The sequence below is a fragment of the Carcharodon carcharias genome, chromosome 21 (assembly GCF_017639515.1).
Source record: "Carcharodon carcharias isolate sCarCar2 chromosome 21, sCarCar2.pri, whole genome shotgun sequence".
Classification (NCBI taxonomy): domain Eukaryota; kingdom Metazoa; phylum Chordata; class Chondrichthyes; order Lamniformes; family Lamnidae; genus Carcharodon; species Carcharodon carcharias.
Genome location: NC_054487.1, coordinates 21,091,347 through 21,107,429, shown reverse-complemented (window position 1 = coordinate 21,107,429; position 16,083 = coordinate 21,091,347). Strand labels below are relative to the sequence as shown.

The following is a 16,083-nucleotide window of genomic DNA, read 5'->3' as shown; positions in this document are numbered from 1 at the left end:
TGCAAATTTAAAGTATAAAATTAGAAAAACATCTCCCCTAACTGCCTTCCATTGTCAGTGACCCAAACCAAGAACATTTATTCTTGACAGTAAAAAGTGAGCTTCTCCAGTTGTCACTGGGTAACTAATTCCTATTTCATACAATTCAACATATGTCTGAAAATGCTCTTTGCTAAACTTCACCTATGGCCCAAGCGTGGGGATGGAAGAGGATATCTCAGCACTCTCAAGTGTTGACAAAAGCTTCCTTTGACAAGAAATATGTCTAAGCCCATAAAACTGCTCCGGATGTGTTTTAGGAGTTGGAACTGCCAACCACCCTCTGAATAGGCCTGTGATCCTACCCGAAATCCTGCGGGATGGAGATATTTGCATTTCCCTAGCAGGTGTCCACTTCAGCTGGGACATGGAGTTTAATAGTACAGCATGTCTTTTGCTGACATGGATCAGAGTTGACAGCCTGTGAAGGTGAAGAAGTTCAAATACTAGAGCCCTGTTCTCTGAAGGCCAGTTTCCTGAAGGCAAGTGGTTCTCGGGAGACCAACCTTTCAGGAATTCACCTTTAAGAACTGAAATCCTCCCTCCTGCAGATACCCGGGATGTACAGGCGTCTCTTACACTCAGCATCACCAGGGCACAAGTAGAGGGAAATACTTCCCTAAACAGTACTCCACCTCACTATTCTTGTTCGAGGGCAGAAAGAGACAAGGTTGCAGCACTGCTAGGTCTTGCTCCACAGAATTCCCAGATACTGTTGCCTTTGCACCCTCTTGGTAGTAGAATTTATTTGGTTAACACAAGTAGCTGACAAAAACCCAGTGGCTGGCAGAAAAATGTGGAAAGGTTATGATGAGGGAAAACATCCCTAAGCTCTGCTTACTGATTGGTAAAGTAGAGGTGGCTGCCCAGTGAGGCGCTTTCCACTTCAGGGCTTTTCTCCTTAGGGGACTAATGAAGTACATCAGGGAGGGGGCAGAGCAAGAGTGCTTGACGGCACAACTGACCGATACTACCACAGGCAGTGCAAGCCCCAGAGCGCATGTTAGCCATAGAAGTCCTTGTCCAAACCTGCCTGCCTATTGAACCCACAATCTGACTTTGTTAATCAGAATGAGTTTACCAATAGCTGGGTGCTGCTTTCTGTGGTCTAGCCTAATCCACGTTGTATCCCTCCCCTTCCTTATTATGCTCCAAAAAAAAAATAGCTCCTGAAGTGGAGTATTAAGAAATCTAACTTTAACTTGGAGGTCCCGACATTCTTCAGGTCTCCTGTGCATGCCACAAGCCGGGAGCAGGCTGCACAAGCACAGTTTTGCACATTCACATTCTTCAGGCCCAGGACAGGCCCTGCTCGCCTGCATCTGGAGGATAAAGAAGAAAGGTACAACAACCCAGGTCAGGTGGCGAGGTGCAGAGTGCCATGGCCAGCAAGAGTCCCAGAGAGAGGGACAGGGGAAGGGGACAGGGACAGATCCCAAGAACTGTCCCAGGCAGGGGACAAGGGAGAGGTCTCCCAAAAGCAAGTTCCAGGGAGGGGTCAAAGACAGGGGACAAAAACAGGCCCCAGTTAAGCTCAATTAAAGGAAGGAGCAGAGAAACAGGCTCCAAGTTAGAGAAAGGGCTGCGGGGAGCAGACTTAAAGTAAAGTGGGCTAGGGAGAAGCCCTGAAGATCCAAGAAAGCTGAAGGTTGGTGACTCCATGCTGTGTGTCGTTGGGGCAAATGTTCCCCTTTGGAGCAGTAGTATTATGCCTGGCATGGCTAAAGAGCTGAAATTATGCTTGTGAATTGGTGTTTAAGGAACCCAGGGAAAAGGAGTCTCAGAAGGTGAGATTGAAACCCTGCGAGATGAGCAGTTGTCGAAGCCATTCGAGTTGGAGTGACTTTTGGAGAGAATTCCAAGGTGGAATCTTTGAAGATGAAGATTGGAAACCCTCATGAGACAGATGGAGTTTCAGTGAGCTTAGTTGAGTCACAGTGCAACTAACATCTGGGTGGGTTGTTGAAAAATCCATGGAATCCATTTTGGTCGCATTTGTCATTTATTGTGTAGTGTGGTGTATTTGACCACAGTTCGCCTGTTAATTCACATGTACCTCATACTTACCCTGAATGTTAGAGTATAAGATAACTATTGTAAATTGTTTTATCTTTCTGACCTTGTACAGTAAAGTTTATTTTTGTTTGTTCAAAACCCGTGGAATCTTGAGGCTTTATTCTCCTAGCAAGTGTCTTGAATCTCAAACTTTGCCTGCTTTGGACAAAACATTATTGGTCCCTAGCCGGATCTCACCAACAACTTAGGGGTCTGGCCAACGAGCTCAATAGGAGTCAGTACAGAACATGGCACCAGCATAGAGATTGGCCATATTTTCTACTCCAGCACTACAGCATAATTGAACGAGGGTGAAGAAAGAGGGCTTGAGGATCCAGTTAGCCATTACTGCCACTGGAACTGTCAATCCTATGATCCATCTCCTGTTTATGGGCTGTAAGGACATATGCAAAGCAAGTCTCAATTTAATTCCCTGGCTACAAGCCCACAGTACAAAATAAATGGGCAATCTCATTCAGAGAGGGTCTGGTGTTCGATATCAAAAAGTGTCTTATTGGTGCTTTTCTGAAGTTGCAACCGAGGTATGTTGATGGGAGAAGATAGAGAATGTGTGACTGTACTTACCACATCCTGTACCTCAGTTAAAAGTACTTGATAAGAAAAGTAGCATAAATGTTACTGTATAAGCCAACCTCTGAAGCCTCCAAAATTCATTCCAAAAATGAGGGTCCACTTATATGCTGAGTGCAGAATGTGAACCGCCAGTGTGGGCGGTTACCATTTTGAAATGAAAAAGAGAAAAAGACTGGTAATTCACATTAGTATATAATTCATGTAGTGTGGCAGGGTTTATTCAATAAACTAATTGTACGTAGATACCTTTTACCTCAATTAAAGCATTTTAAAACCCGTCAAATTCATTGCCTTCAGCATCTGACACAGAGTTCATTGAATTCAATCTAGGTTACCTTGGCTATGGCATCATCTCAAGGACTCCACTCTGGATTAGGTGTGGCACTTTCGATTTCAGAATCATCCCTCCACAACAAATCAGCTTCCTCTCCGTCCATTGAATTGGATATTCCACATGATTTTCAATGATCTGATGGCAGTTTATGCACTAATAGCATCCCACGATTTGATGACAAAACCATGTAAAACATCAATTGGGGCAGTGTGCACATTCCCACCCTTTGTGAAGGTTTCTTCTCCACCAACCATCCAGCTATTTCATTTAGTTCAAACGTGATCTTTGAATGGCTTGTTGAGGCACACATCCAAAGGCTGAACTATGGTTGTTAGACCCCCTGGTAGCATTTTGGGTGTTATTTCATTGTAGGTACCTCTTGATCTCATAGTTTTGCCATTGTGAGACTTGAACTCTTGATCTTGGGGTTATAAACCCAGTACCATAACCACTTGGCTATTTAGGCCAAGCTTGAAGTTACATTGTTTCATAGTTTGCTATTGTGAGATTTGAACTCTTGATCTTGGGGTTACAAACCCAGTACCATGACCACTTGGCTATTAAGGCCAAGCATCTCTTGATCTCATATTGGATCTGAATATGTCCCACACTAATAAGATGCATTCTTTACATTAGCCACCAGGGTGCCAATGCCACATGTCATAACTTTACTCCATCCTCAACCATCCAACCTTTGTAATGGGCATGCACAAATCTCCTGCAGAGACCTTGATGTTCAGCATGGTTTTATGTTTGAAAATTGCCATAGGCTTTAATTCCATTCCATTGGCCATGCAGGCTAATACCACTGTGAATCTTGTCTTCTCATGTCCTATGGCTTTCACTAGAACTGTTTTTGAACCTTTCCACTCCACAGTTCAGTTGCTAGGCACATCGGAATTCATGGGTGTTCCATCCATGTTGCCAAAGTGACTTAATGGTACTCACAGTTTGCTGCTATCGGATGAGGAATCGCTGGAAACTGCTAATTTTGGCATCAAGGTCTTTTGATGGACTCTGAGCTGGTCTTGGTCTTCTGTTGCAACAGTAAACATTTTCGATCCGTAGAGCGGCTACACCAACTGGCTGCTGCTCTGAAATCTTTGCTGGACTCAGGGTTTGATTTTTCCCCACTGAGGTGCATATATACGTGATATGTTTCTGGTGACAACGTTACCATTCTGACGAGTTTTGCGGACCCATTCTGATGCTTGCTTCTCAAGTTCAGGCCAGTGGCTGGTCCCTGATGGAATGGTGCATTTGGTCTTGAACATTTTTAACAGCGGATTCCTTCTTCATTGACTCTGAATTCCCTCGCTGCAGCGCAATTATTTAACAAGCTAACAAATGTTATGACTTTTAGCTTGAAACCAGCTTCATATTTCAGTTGCTCTGAAGAAGAGTCATACAGACTCAAACGTCAACTCTGTTTCTCTCTTGACAGATGCTGCTAGACCTATTGAGTTTTTCCAGCATTTTCTGTTTTTATTTCATACTTCATTTGTTTTGTTGGAACACTTATTTCTCTTTGTGGTTCTCCACGTGATGTCTGTTCTGCGTGGGCATGTCTTAAACTCCCACACATCTTTGCAACATAGCTCTTGTCACCCCCTCTCGATCCCTTGCATCCAGCTATAAACTAACTAAAACATACATTTGTGGGGTGAAATATTGAGTCTGATTACTAATGTGTGTTTAGCATGTTGTGGCTGAAAAGAGGGGGGGTCAAATTATGTGCAAAAACATAAATTTTGTGGATGGAAAAATATACGCTGCAATTTACAAAAAAAGGACCATATCCTGGATCTAATCTGATGGTTGATGCTAGTGGTGACTGCTTGAGATAACAGTATTTCTCAGCACTGACACGTCTTAATATTAACAAAGAAATTTTAAGTGAGAATCAATCTTCTACCAGAGGTTTTGAATGTGATCTTTTACCTTTCTTTCAGTTCAAATGTTGCGGAGTGTCGAATTATAATGACTGGTCCAAGAATATGTATTTCAACTGTGTGGATACTAACCCCAGCCTTGAACGGTGTGCAGTGCCATTTTCCTGCTGTGTCATGGGTACTGAAGAGGTGAGGAAGAGCTGCCTTATACTATCATATTGGGCTAGGAATGGGTTACTTTCTATTTAAGCACTGAGATGTTTTGTTAGGTGGTAGCAATGTGAAGAATAGGAACTTAGAATTGATTTTCATGCAACATTATAAAAAGATTGGATAATACACAGGTACAGAAAATAATCAGAATGACTAATGGAATATTGGCCTTAATCTCAAGCTAGAACAGGGGAGGAGTACTGCATTCGATTTTGCTCTCTGTACCGCAGGAAGGGTATATTAACCATGGGTGGGATACACTGCAAATTCACCTGAATGATGCAAGGGCTTAATCTTCAAATTCTGAGCACTGGTTGCATAATCTTAGCCAATTGTATGGGAAAAAAATTCCCTTGAGATGGAAGGTTATACTTGCCAAGTATAAACATGGACCAATCCAACGGAAGTCCATGGTCAACATTGCATGGTAAGGCATGGTACCTGAGGGAGGAGATGAAGAGGAGCTATTCCCTCTGGTGGGCGAATCAAGAACACAAAGCTATCATATTAAAATTCCAGCCAGACCATTTGGAATGAAATCTGGAAGCACTTTTTCACACAGAGGGTAGTGGAAATTTGGAACTCTCTCCCAAGATGCTGCTGTTGGTACTGGAGGACCATTAGAGATTTCTATTGGGAAAGGGCATCCAGTGATATGGAACCAAGGCTGGAAAATTGAGCTGATGTACAAATCAGCCATGATCTAATTGAATGGCAACAGAACAAGCTCAAAGAGCTAAATGGCACAGTCATTCTTTTGTTCCTTCCTGGTCTTCCCTACTCAAAACACTCGCTCAGGCTCTCGAATGCCTGCTACAACTTATTCCAAGTGTCCTTTCTTCACAGAAAAACAACTCAACTATTGGGGGATGGGGGTGGGAGTTAATTTGATGCATTGAACCTTGCCCTGTGGAAATTGAATAGGGAGTATGGTAAAAAGGAACAGAGGGATTACCCACCCTGCTCCCATGGTCATCTGGCCGACTGTAATTTGAGATCGTCGACAGCAAGGGCCCCGCAATTTTAAACAAGCAGCTCCAGGTCTGATCACATCATAGGGACCAGACCTTGATGCCAGCCCAGGAAAGCAGTGCTAGCTTCCCAACCAGGTCAAATCTGCCAGGATCTGAACCAGAGAGGCCCGGTATGATAAGTTTTACAAATGTTTTCAATGTTCCTTCTGGACCAGCTGTGCTCCTCCTGGCCTCATAAGGAAAGGTTGGGTCTGCGCTGCCCAGTGAAGCTGTGCAGCTCACTATGGAGTCAGCCCCTGCAAATCAGGAAAGGAACAAGAAAAAGAAAGAACTTGCATTTCTAGAAGTGCCTTTCATGACTTCATGATGTCCAAAAGTGCTTTACAGCCAATAAAGTACTTTGTTGATCAGTTGCAACGTGGGAAACCTGGCAGCCAATGTGTGCTCAGTGAACTCCCATAAACAGCAAAATGTCAAGGATCAGATAGTCTACTTTTCTCCAAATGTTGGTTGAGGGATAAACATTAACTAGGACACTGGGTACCATGGCTCAGTGCTCTATGAGGTGACACTTTTTCTTGTTAGACTGTTGTGCAATACTCTTAACTTTTATGACACCTATTTTGCATGGAATGAACTATGTTCTATCTTACCAAACTTTGATAGGATCCAAGAGACACATCAGTCAATTGCTTTCTGTAATATTAGGGTGTGTGGGACTGTAAGGGTTAATGTGGGACTGGGGAAACAATACTGCCCACAGTATGATGTAGGGAGTCACATGGGAGTAGTAGAGTGTAGTGGTGAGTCTGGTAGAAGTCGGCATGGAGATAGCAACTAGTCAGGACTGTATCCTGAAAATAACACACAGTGATATGTATATTATTATGTTTTATTAATAAATTGTTATTGTTCAATGATACAAGCCCCTAGATCTCTTCATGAGACAACATAGAACCTTATAACACTTTTTTCCCCTATAGGTACTCAACACCATGTGTGGATATGAGACTCAATCAATGAAAAGTTCGACAGCCAAGAAACAAATTTACACTGGTGGATGTATGGACAAGGTCATCACTTGGGGACAACAGAACTTGTTTCTGATTGGTGGTCTGGGCCTTGGCCTACTTTTGTTGGAGGTCTGTGTCACTCTCTCTATTTTATAAATATTAACTTTCTCCCCAGTCTCCCAGGCTGAAGAGAGGAAGAATCCCATTGAATTCCTGCTCAAGATTATTATTCTGGGGTTTCTTTTTATTGCATTCTCATGGTGCTGGAGTCAAGAGCATTCACTACACTAGTTCACTCTTTCAATTCCTCTCCTCTTAGTCTGCGCTTCTTACGATCTTTCGATCCTTTAGCCAACTTTGGTATCTCCGAGTCACAGCTTGCCAGCAATAGTTTATTTTTAATGCATTCCTGGGATGTGGGCATTGCTAGCAAGATCAGCATTTTTTGCTAATCCCTAATTGTACTTCAGAATGCGGTGATGAGCCACTTTCTTGAACCACTACAGTTCACCTGGTGTAGGTACCACAGTGCTGTTCGGGAGGAAGTTCTAAGTTTTTGACCCAGTGACAGTGATGAAACAGCGATTTAGTTCCAAGTCTGGGTGGCCTTGGCCCTGAGGGGAACTTGCAATTGGTGGTGTTCTCATGCATCTGCTGCCCTTGTCCTTCTAAGTGATAAAGTTCAGGGGTTTAGAAGGTGCTGTCGAAGGAGGCTGGGTGAGTTGCATACTGTGCATCTTGAAGATGGTACTGGCACTGTGTAGAGGTAGTAGAATGAGTCAATGTTGAAGGAGGTGCATGAGGTGCCAATTAAGTGGGCTGCTTTGTCCTGGATGGTGTTAAGCTTCTTGAGAGTTGTTGGAGTTGCATTCATCCAGGCAAGTGGAGAGTTTTCCATCACATTCCTGACTTGTGCTTTCTAAATAGTGGACAGGATTTGGGGATTCAGGAAGTGAGTTGCTCTCCACAGAATTCCCAGCTTCTGACCTGGTCTTGTGGCTACAGTATTTATATTGTTGGTCCACATATGTTTCTGGTCAATGGTAACCCCCAGGATATTGATAGTGGGGGATTCAGCCATTGTAATGCCATTGAATGTTGAAGGGAGATGCTTAGTTTCTCTTTGTTTGAGGATGGTCACTGCCTGGCACTTGTGAGGTGCAAATTTTACTTGCCACTTATCAGCTCAAGCCTGAATGTTATTCAGGTCTGCTGAATGCTGGCATGAACTGCTTCAACATCTGAGGAGTTGCAAATGGTAGTGAACACTGCAATTATCAGCAACCACCCCGACATTTGACCTCTGCTGCAGGGAAGGTCATTGGTGAAGCAGCTGAAGATGACTAAACCAAAGGCATTATCCTGAGGAACTCCTGCAATGATGTCCTGGGGCTGAGATGATTGGCCTGCAACCAACCACAACCACCTTCCTTTGTGCTAGGTACAACTGCAACCAGTGGAGGTATCTTAGCCAATTCCCATTTACTTCAGTTTTGCCAGGGCTCCTTGATGCCACACTCAGTCAAATGCTGCCTTGTTGTCAAGGGAGTCACTTTCACCTCACCTCTTGGGTTCAGCTCGTTTGTCCATGTTTGAATCAAGACTGTAATGAGATCAGGAGCTGAGTGGGCCCTGACAGAACCCAAACTGATTGTCAGTGAGCAGGTTATTGCTAAGCAAGTATTGCTTGATAGCACTGTTGATGAACCCTTCCCTCCTTTGCTGCTGATTGAGTCTAGACTGATGGACAGTAATTGGCTGAGTTGGATTTGTCCTGCTTTTAGTGGACAGGTTATGTCTGGGCAATTTTCCACATTGTCGGGTAGATGCCAGAATTGTAGCTGGAACAGCTTGGCTAGGGGCGCGGCAAGTTCTGGAGCATGTTCTTCGGTACTACAGTCAGGATGTTGTCAGGAACCATAGCCTTTGCAGTATCCTGTGCCTTCAGCCATTTCTTGATATCGCGAAGAGTGAATCGAATTGGTTGAAGACTGGCATCTGTGATGATGGGGACCTCAGAAGGAGTCCAAGATGGTTCATCCACTTGGCATTTCTGGCTGAAGATTGTTGTGAATGTTTCAGCCTTGTCTTTTGCACTGATGTGCTGGGCTCCCCCATCATTGAGGATGGGGATATTTGTGGAGCCTCTTCCTCTGGTCAGTTATTTAATTGTCCATCATCATTCATGCCTGGATGTGGGAAGACTTCAGAGTTTTGATCTGATTCTAAGAAGTTCTGAAGAAGAGTCATATTGGACTCGAAATGTTAACTCTGTTTCTCTCTCCACAGATGCTTCCAGACCTGCTGAGTTTTTCCAGCACTTTCTGTTTTTATTTTTGATCTGATCCATTGGCCTGGGATAATTTTACTCTGTCCATAGCATGTTGCTACCTCTATTTACCATGCATGTAGCCCTGTGTTGTAGCTTCACCAGGTTGGCACCTGATATGCCTGGTGCTGGTGCTCGCATGCTCTCCTGCACTCTTCATTGAACCAGGGTTCATCCCCCAGCTTGATGTTAATGGTAGAGTGAGGGATATGCTGGGCCTTGAGTTTCAGATTGTGATTAAATACAGTTCTGCTGCTGCAGCTGTAGCCCATAATGCCCCATAGACACCCAGTTTTGAGCTGACAAATATGTCCTGATTCTATCCCATTTAGCACGGCAGTAGTACCATACAACACGATGGAGGGTATCATCAGGGTGAAGATGAGACTTCATCTCCACAAGGACTGTGCAATAGTGACGTCTACCAATGCTGTCATGGAAAGATGCATCTGCGACAGGTAGATTGGTGAGGATGAGGTCAAGTAGGTTTTACCCTCTTGTTGGTTTGCTCACCACCTGCTGCAGCCTATTATGGTAGATATGTCCTTCAGGGCTTGGCCAGTTCCATCAGGCCTGTTGCCACGCTTGATGATGGACACTGAAGTCTACAACCCAGACTACATTCTGTGCCCTTGCTGCCCTCAGTGCTTCTTCCAAGTGATGTTCAATGTGGAAGAGTACTGATTCAGCAGCTGAGGAAGGGTGATAGGTGGTAAGCAGCAGGAGGTTTCCTTACCAATGTTTGACTTGATGCCATGAGACTTCATGGGGCTTCTAATGTTGGGAACTCCCAGGGCAACCCTGTCTCGACTATATACCACTCTGCATTGCCATCTCTGGTGTATCTGCTGGTGGGATAGGACATACCCAGGAATGGTGATGGAGGAGCTATTAGGTGTAAGATATGATTCCATGAGTAACATAGGAATAGGGATAGGCCATGCAGCCTGTTGAGCCTGCTCTGCAATTGAATGGCTGATCATCTACCTCAATGCCACTTTCCTGCACTTTCTCCATATCCCTTGATGTCTCCAGAAGTCTACTGATTTCTGTTTTGAACATGCTCAATGATTGAGATTCCACAGCTCTCTGGGGTAGAGAGTTCCAAAGATTCACAACACTCTGAGTGAAGAAATTCCTCCTTATCTCAGTCTTAGGTGGCCTACCCCTTATCCTGACATTAAGTCTCCTGGTTTTAGACTCACCAGCCAGGGGAAACATCTCATCCATATCCAATCTACATCCATATTATGATTATGTCAGGCTGTTGCTTGACAGGCCTGTGAGACAGATCGCCCAATTTTGTGACAAATTACCAGATGTTAGTAAGGGAGACTTTGTTCCAGTGAAGCTCAATGCAAACTGGAGGAACAGCACCTCATCTTCCGACTAGGTACTTTACAGCCTTCCGGACTGAATATTGAGTTCAACAATTTTAGGTCATGAGCTCTCTCCTCCATCCTTACCCCCTTTCCAATCCCCCCCCCCCTTTTTTTCCAATAATTTATATATATTTTTCTTTTCCCACCTATTTCCATTATTTTTAAATGTATTTCCATCCATTGTTTTATCTCTACCTTTTAGCCTATTTCGATCCCTTCCCCCCACCCCACCTCCACTAGGGCTACCTGTACCTTGCTCGTCCTGCTTTCTACCCTTAATTAGCACATTCCTTAGATAATATCACCACCTTCAACACCTCTTTGTCCTTTTGTCTGTGACATCTTTTGGTTATCTCCACCTATCACTGGCCCTCTATCCAGCTCTATTTGTCCCACCCCCCACCCCCTTTAAACCAGCTTATATTTCACCTCTCTTCTATTTTTACTTAGTTCTGTTGAAGGGTCATTAGGACTCGAAACGTTAACTGTGTTCCTCCCCACAGATGCTGCCAGACCTGCTGAGTTTTTCCAGGTATTTTTTTTTTGTTTTGGATTTCCAGCATCCGCAGTTTTTTGCTTTTTGACTTTGTGGGGTTGACTGGGCAGGATGTGCCATTGTTGTTTCCGGTGCTAGGTTGATGCCGGGTAGTCCGGTTTTATTTGTTTTCAAGGTTTCGATAGCGGTACAGCCAAATGGCTGCTGAGTCATTTCAGAGGACAGTTATAAGTCAACCACATAGTGTTATTCATCTGGAGTCACATATAGATCCAGCTGGGTAAGGACAGCAGATTACCTTCCCCGAAGTACGTGAGTGAACCAGATGCATTTTTACGACAATCTGTTAATTTCATGGTCACCATTACTGAAACTAGCTTTTAATTGCAGATTTATTAGTAATCTGAATTTAAATTCCCCTAGCTGCATGTCTCATGTCTCTGGGACATTAGTCCATGTCTCTAAATTAATAGTTTAGTAACATTACCACTATGTTACTGTTGCTATCTACTCTTTCCAGCACTGCTTCAGCCTCTAATGTGATTTTTTTTGACAGTAATATGTTGAATGACATGAGTCCTCCATTGCGTGGGTTCCCAGCTCTCGTCATGTGCAATGACCACAGCTGCATACGTCAGCTTTGTGGAATGGGGCTGAGAATCACACGGTCCATGCTGAGGTAGCCAATTTCAACTGACACCCACTATTATCAGCATCTTTTTGGTGGGAGGTTGATTCCTGTTTAACTAAACCCCGCTGGAGGAGTGTGCGGCCGCAGTATAAGAGCAGGTGGTTTTCAGATGGGCTGGCGTGTATATTGCAGCTGTGGTGTGGAAACTTGATCAAATGGCCTGTCAGCACTCGTTGTACAGAAACAATATATAACCTTACTCAAATAAGAGTGAACTTCTACAGAAGGAGAGAGGGGAACCTAACAATTTTTGTTTTGCTCTCTTACACTCTTGTCTTTTTCCTCGTTTTCAGGTTTTGATGATCTCGCTGACAGTTATGTTACTGAACCAAATCCTGTATATCAGGAAACGAATCATTGGAAGGAGAACTGCATCCTAACCTCCGCTCCCAGAGGCAGCCCATCCTTCTCAATTCGCTATTGGCAATGCCTAGGGAAGGAGTGACAACTGTTCCCTGTGAAGACCCACTGCATTCCTTCTGACCACACTGAACCCTCACCACTCCACACTGAACAGGGGGAAATCTAATTGGGCTGCGAGGAATCCCTCCCATATCACCAGCTGCAGCAACATTAGGGAAATAGTTTTTCTTTGCTAATCTGCAATAGTTAGTGCCTCTTGCTGGAGTGTGGTCCCCTGGATGATGCAGCCCTCCAGTAAATCTCTCTCAAATGGCCTTCCATCGCTGACTCACTGCAGCAAGGTTCAGTCATCTGGTTTCCCATAGAAAGTGAGGATCAACACAACTCTACGCAATTCTACTGTCGACCAATGTACACTCTCCAATAAATTCACAGAATAGTGAGCGAGAGCAGGAACCCTGACTAGTTTTTCCTCTCCGTAGCTTAGGGCACCTGCATGATCTGCATGGCCCAATATTATACGGGGTGATCCACTACAAGGGAATCTCAATTCATTTTAAGTTCCAGAGATACATGTCAATAAAAATTCACCATCTTACTTAAATATTAAAACTTTGGACTAGAATTTCATGTGTACCAATGGTTGGCCATGGTTTGTGATTCGCAACCTGCTTGTGCTGTTTCTGAATGAAATAAACTTGGTGTATCCAGCTCATTTGTGTGATTGTGGCATGTGGCCGGGTGAGTCCTACACTGCTTCCTTCTTCTTTGCACTGCCAGCTACCTCTGTGCTCTGCAGGGGGTGGTTGGGGGAACAATATTGTGCAGAAATCACATGGTGCAGCTAGCTTGCTTTTCTTAAAGGCAGGCTGTCCCTCTTAAAGGGAAGCTGAAATATTTGCAACACTGAAACTGCATTGAAATAGTGCAATAGGCTAGGCAGAGAGGGCACACAGATCAGGTGACTCTGCCTTGGAAACACTTGTCACATGGCTAGAGTCCGGGAAAGAGGCCACAGAGTTATACAACACAGAAACAGGCCCCACGACCCATCATGTCCATGCCGGCCATCAAGCGCTTATCTATTCTAATCCCATTTTCCAGCACTTGGCCCATAGCCCTGAGTGCTACAGCATTTCAACTGCTCATCTAAATACTTCTTCCATGTTTTCGTTGGGAGTGAGGGGGGGGAGGTGGAAGAAGACGTCTTTAAGGGACAGCCTCTGAAGGGAGTAGAAACATGTTGCCATGGACGTGAATACCCCAAGTCTGTCCCGAAAGCATTGCAGCAGAGTCAAAAATGATCCACATGGGTGGTCAAGGTCAGTGATGCATCTTTACACATCCCACTTTCAGGCTGCTCAATACACCAAATCCACCTCGCTCACCCAGCCACTGTCACTGGCATTCAGCACTCACATCTCATATGCCTGCCAGCCTCTCTCACTGCCTCCACAGACCACACTCCCAACAATTCAGCTATGGCAAGCACATCACCTCAGCATCGTGCCACACAATCACCAACATTCTTCCCTGTCTCTTACAGGAGAATGTGGCCCATTACACCAGAGAGAGCCAGAGAATCGGCAAACATTGGCACAACGCCATCATCCCCGAGCACACTTGAGGAGCTTGTGCATCAGCGAACAAGCAGCAACCAGGTCTGTGGTATCCTGTGCTGCCAACACCATTGAGGATGATCATAATTGACTTCTTTATGCCCATTCTCAACTCTCTCTTCATCCTCATCCTGAGATGTGGCTTGAAGTGGGAAGTGCAGATGGTGTGACCATGAATCTTTTGCTTTCCTCCCAACCCACTCACTCCTCACCCCAAACCTCCTCTTCAGCTTTTATGCCTTTATACATTCAAGAATTGCTGTCTGGACAACCTCAACAAAGCCTAGAAGAAGAGAAGGAGCCACTCCATGATATTGATGAGGAGGCACCAGCACTTCCTCTGACACTCAAAGATACTGGTAAGCTCAGATGCTGGCACTGTGCAGACTTTGGGGGCTGGTAAAGTGTTGGGATCAGCACGTGGTGAGACCCTGGGCACAAGTGGCCAGACTGGGGTAAAAGGGGGGCTCATGTGCCAGCTCCTCCAAGGGTGAGGTCACAGTTGAGTTCAGCTGCAGGGAACTCAAATGAGGACTTGCAATGGCACAGCGTACAAGAGAGCACTGATGAACACGCCAAGGTGCTTGGTGTATTGGCCTGCCAGCCAGCCTTCAGTCACTGTCAAGGAGTATGGAGGAGTCCAGCTCCAACTTGGCAGAAGACATTTCACAAAGCTTTCCTTTTCACCGTGGAAGTATTGGCCAACTCTGTGCCAGCACCGCCAGACTGACCATCATGGAGCATCTGCTAACCACTGTTTCGGCTTCCACTGCAGCACAGGTGCAGGTCCTCCTCTCTTCCTCTTCCTCCTCCTCTCTTCCTGCTCCTGGGTCCTAGATGGCTATGTCCTCATGATGACCAGGTTGTGGAGAATGCCGCAAAACACCACACACTTGGAAACTGGAGGGCTCCCCTCAATGGTCAAGGTATCAGAATTGTTGCTAAAGGAGGCCCATTTCTTGCTCCATAATGTTGTGAGTGGCTTTCACTATCAGTCCATTCTGCTCATGTGGTGGGATGGTGGAAGGGAGACTTAAACAACAATACCTCTAAGCAGCATGGGTATACAGCCATGCAGTAATCAGGTATGTCCTACGCAGGGGACATTAGGCCATTGCACAAGCAGTGCTCCCTTTAAGATACATGCATCCACAGCCACACAACAATCTTAAAGAACTCATGCAGTGCCACAAGCACAGCACACAATGAAGAGCAAGTAGAGAGAACATTGGTCGTAAGCCACTTGTGAGGAGGGTGGGGGAGGTGAGGTAGCTCTTGTCTCCCATCAGCCAACCTCAGGTTGTTCTGGGAGGTACAAAAATGGTAGATAGGGAAAACTCCTATAAGATGAAAACATCATGGTTGTTGCCAAGATAGCAGGTGTTCACCAAAATAAAGGTCTTGGTGTGGTTGCACACCGACTGCACATTTATCAAGTGGAATTCCTTGCAGTTCCTATACCTATCCCTGTTGGCATGGGAGCTCACCCTGTCACTCCTCACACAAATGTGGTGTCACATGCAATCTCATAGTTTTTCCAATTCAATCGGTTCGGCTCTCGAGTTGCAGTCGCTGGCAGGTGTATTCATCCAAGATCCCTGAATATGGTTAACATTGACAGGGTGCATGTCGATGAACCCTCTCTTACTCTTGATGGCATAGCTTTCCAGATTCCCTTTTCAACCAACCAACCTACAATATTCGGTTTATGCTCTGGTCTTCTGATACAAACTCTCAGCTCTTTTGCATGCCTGAGCTATTTGCACCACTTTTTAGGATTCAGTCTCTTTTAGTTTGTTAGTACATCACTTCCCCAAGAGTTTATTGGCATTAGGGTGAAAGGTGAAAGTTTCTAATGGCTTTAGAGTGAAAGGGGAAAGGTCTAGGGGGAACATTAGGGGGAAATTCTTCAATCAGAGAGTGGTGAGAGTGTGGAATGAACTACCATCAGATGTGGTAAATGCGGGCTCACTCTTAAGTTTTAAGAATAAATTGGTTGATACATGGATGGGAGAGGTCTGGAGGGTTATAGACTAGGTGCAGGTCAGTGGGACTAGTGGAATAATATTTTGGCACAGACTAGAAGGGC

At 44.8% G+C, this 16,083-nt stretch overlaps 1 protein-coding gene across 3 annotated transcripts in view; it reads left to right on the top strand.

The window, feature by feature from the left end:
• The window catches only part of zgc:113223 (uncharacterized protein LOC541424 homolog), a 65,205-nt gene extending 52,133 nt beyond the window's left edge, over positions 1–13,072 (top strand). For all 3 annotated transcript variants that reach the window (XM_041216252.1, XM_041216255.1, XM_041216254.1), the window contains 3 exons: positions 4,975–5,103; positions 7,085–7,243; positions 12,306–13,072. In XM_041216252.1, coding sequence (XP_041072186.1) covers positions 4,975–5,103; positions 7,085–7,243; positions 12,306–12,392 — 375 coding nt within the window. In that variant the 3' untranslated portion in view covers positions 12,393–13,072. The remainder of the gene's footprint in view (positions 1–4,974; positions 5,104–7,084; positions 7,244–12,305) is intronic.
• The last annotated feature ends 3,011 nt before the right edge of the window (positions 13,073–16,083 follow it).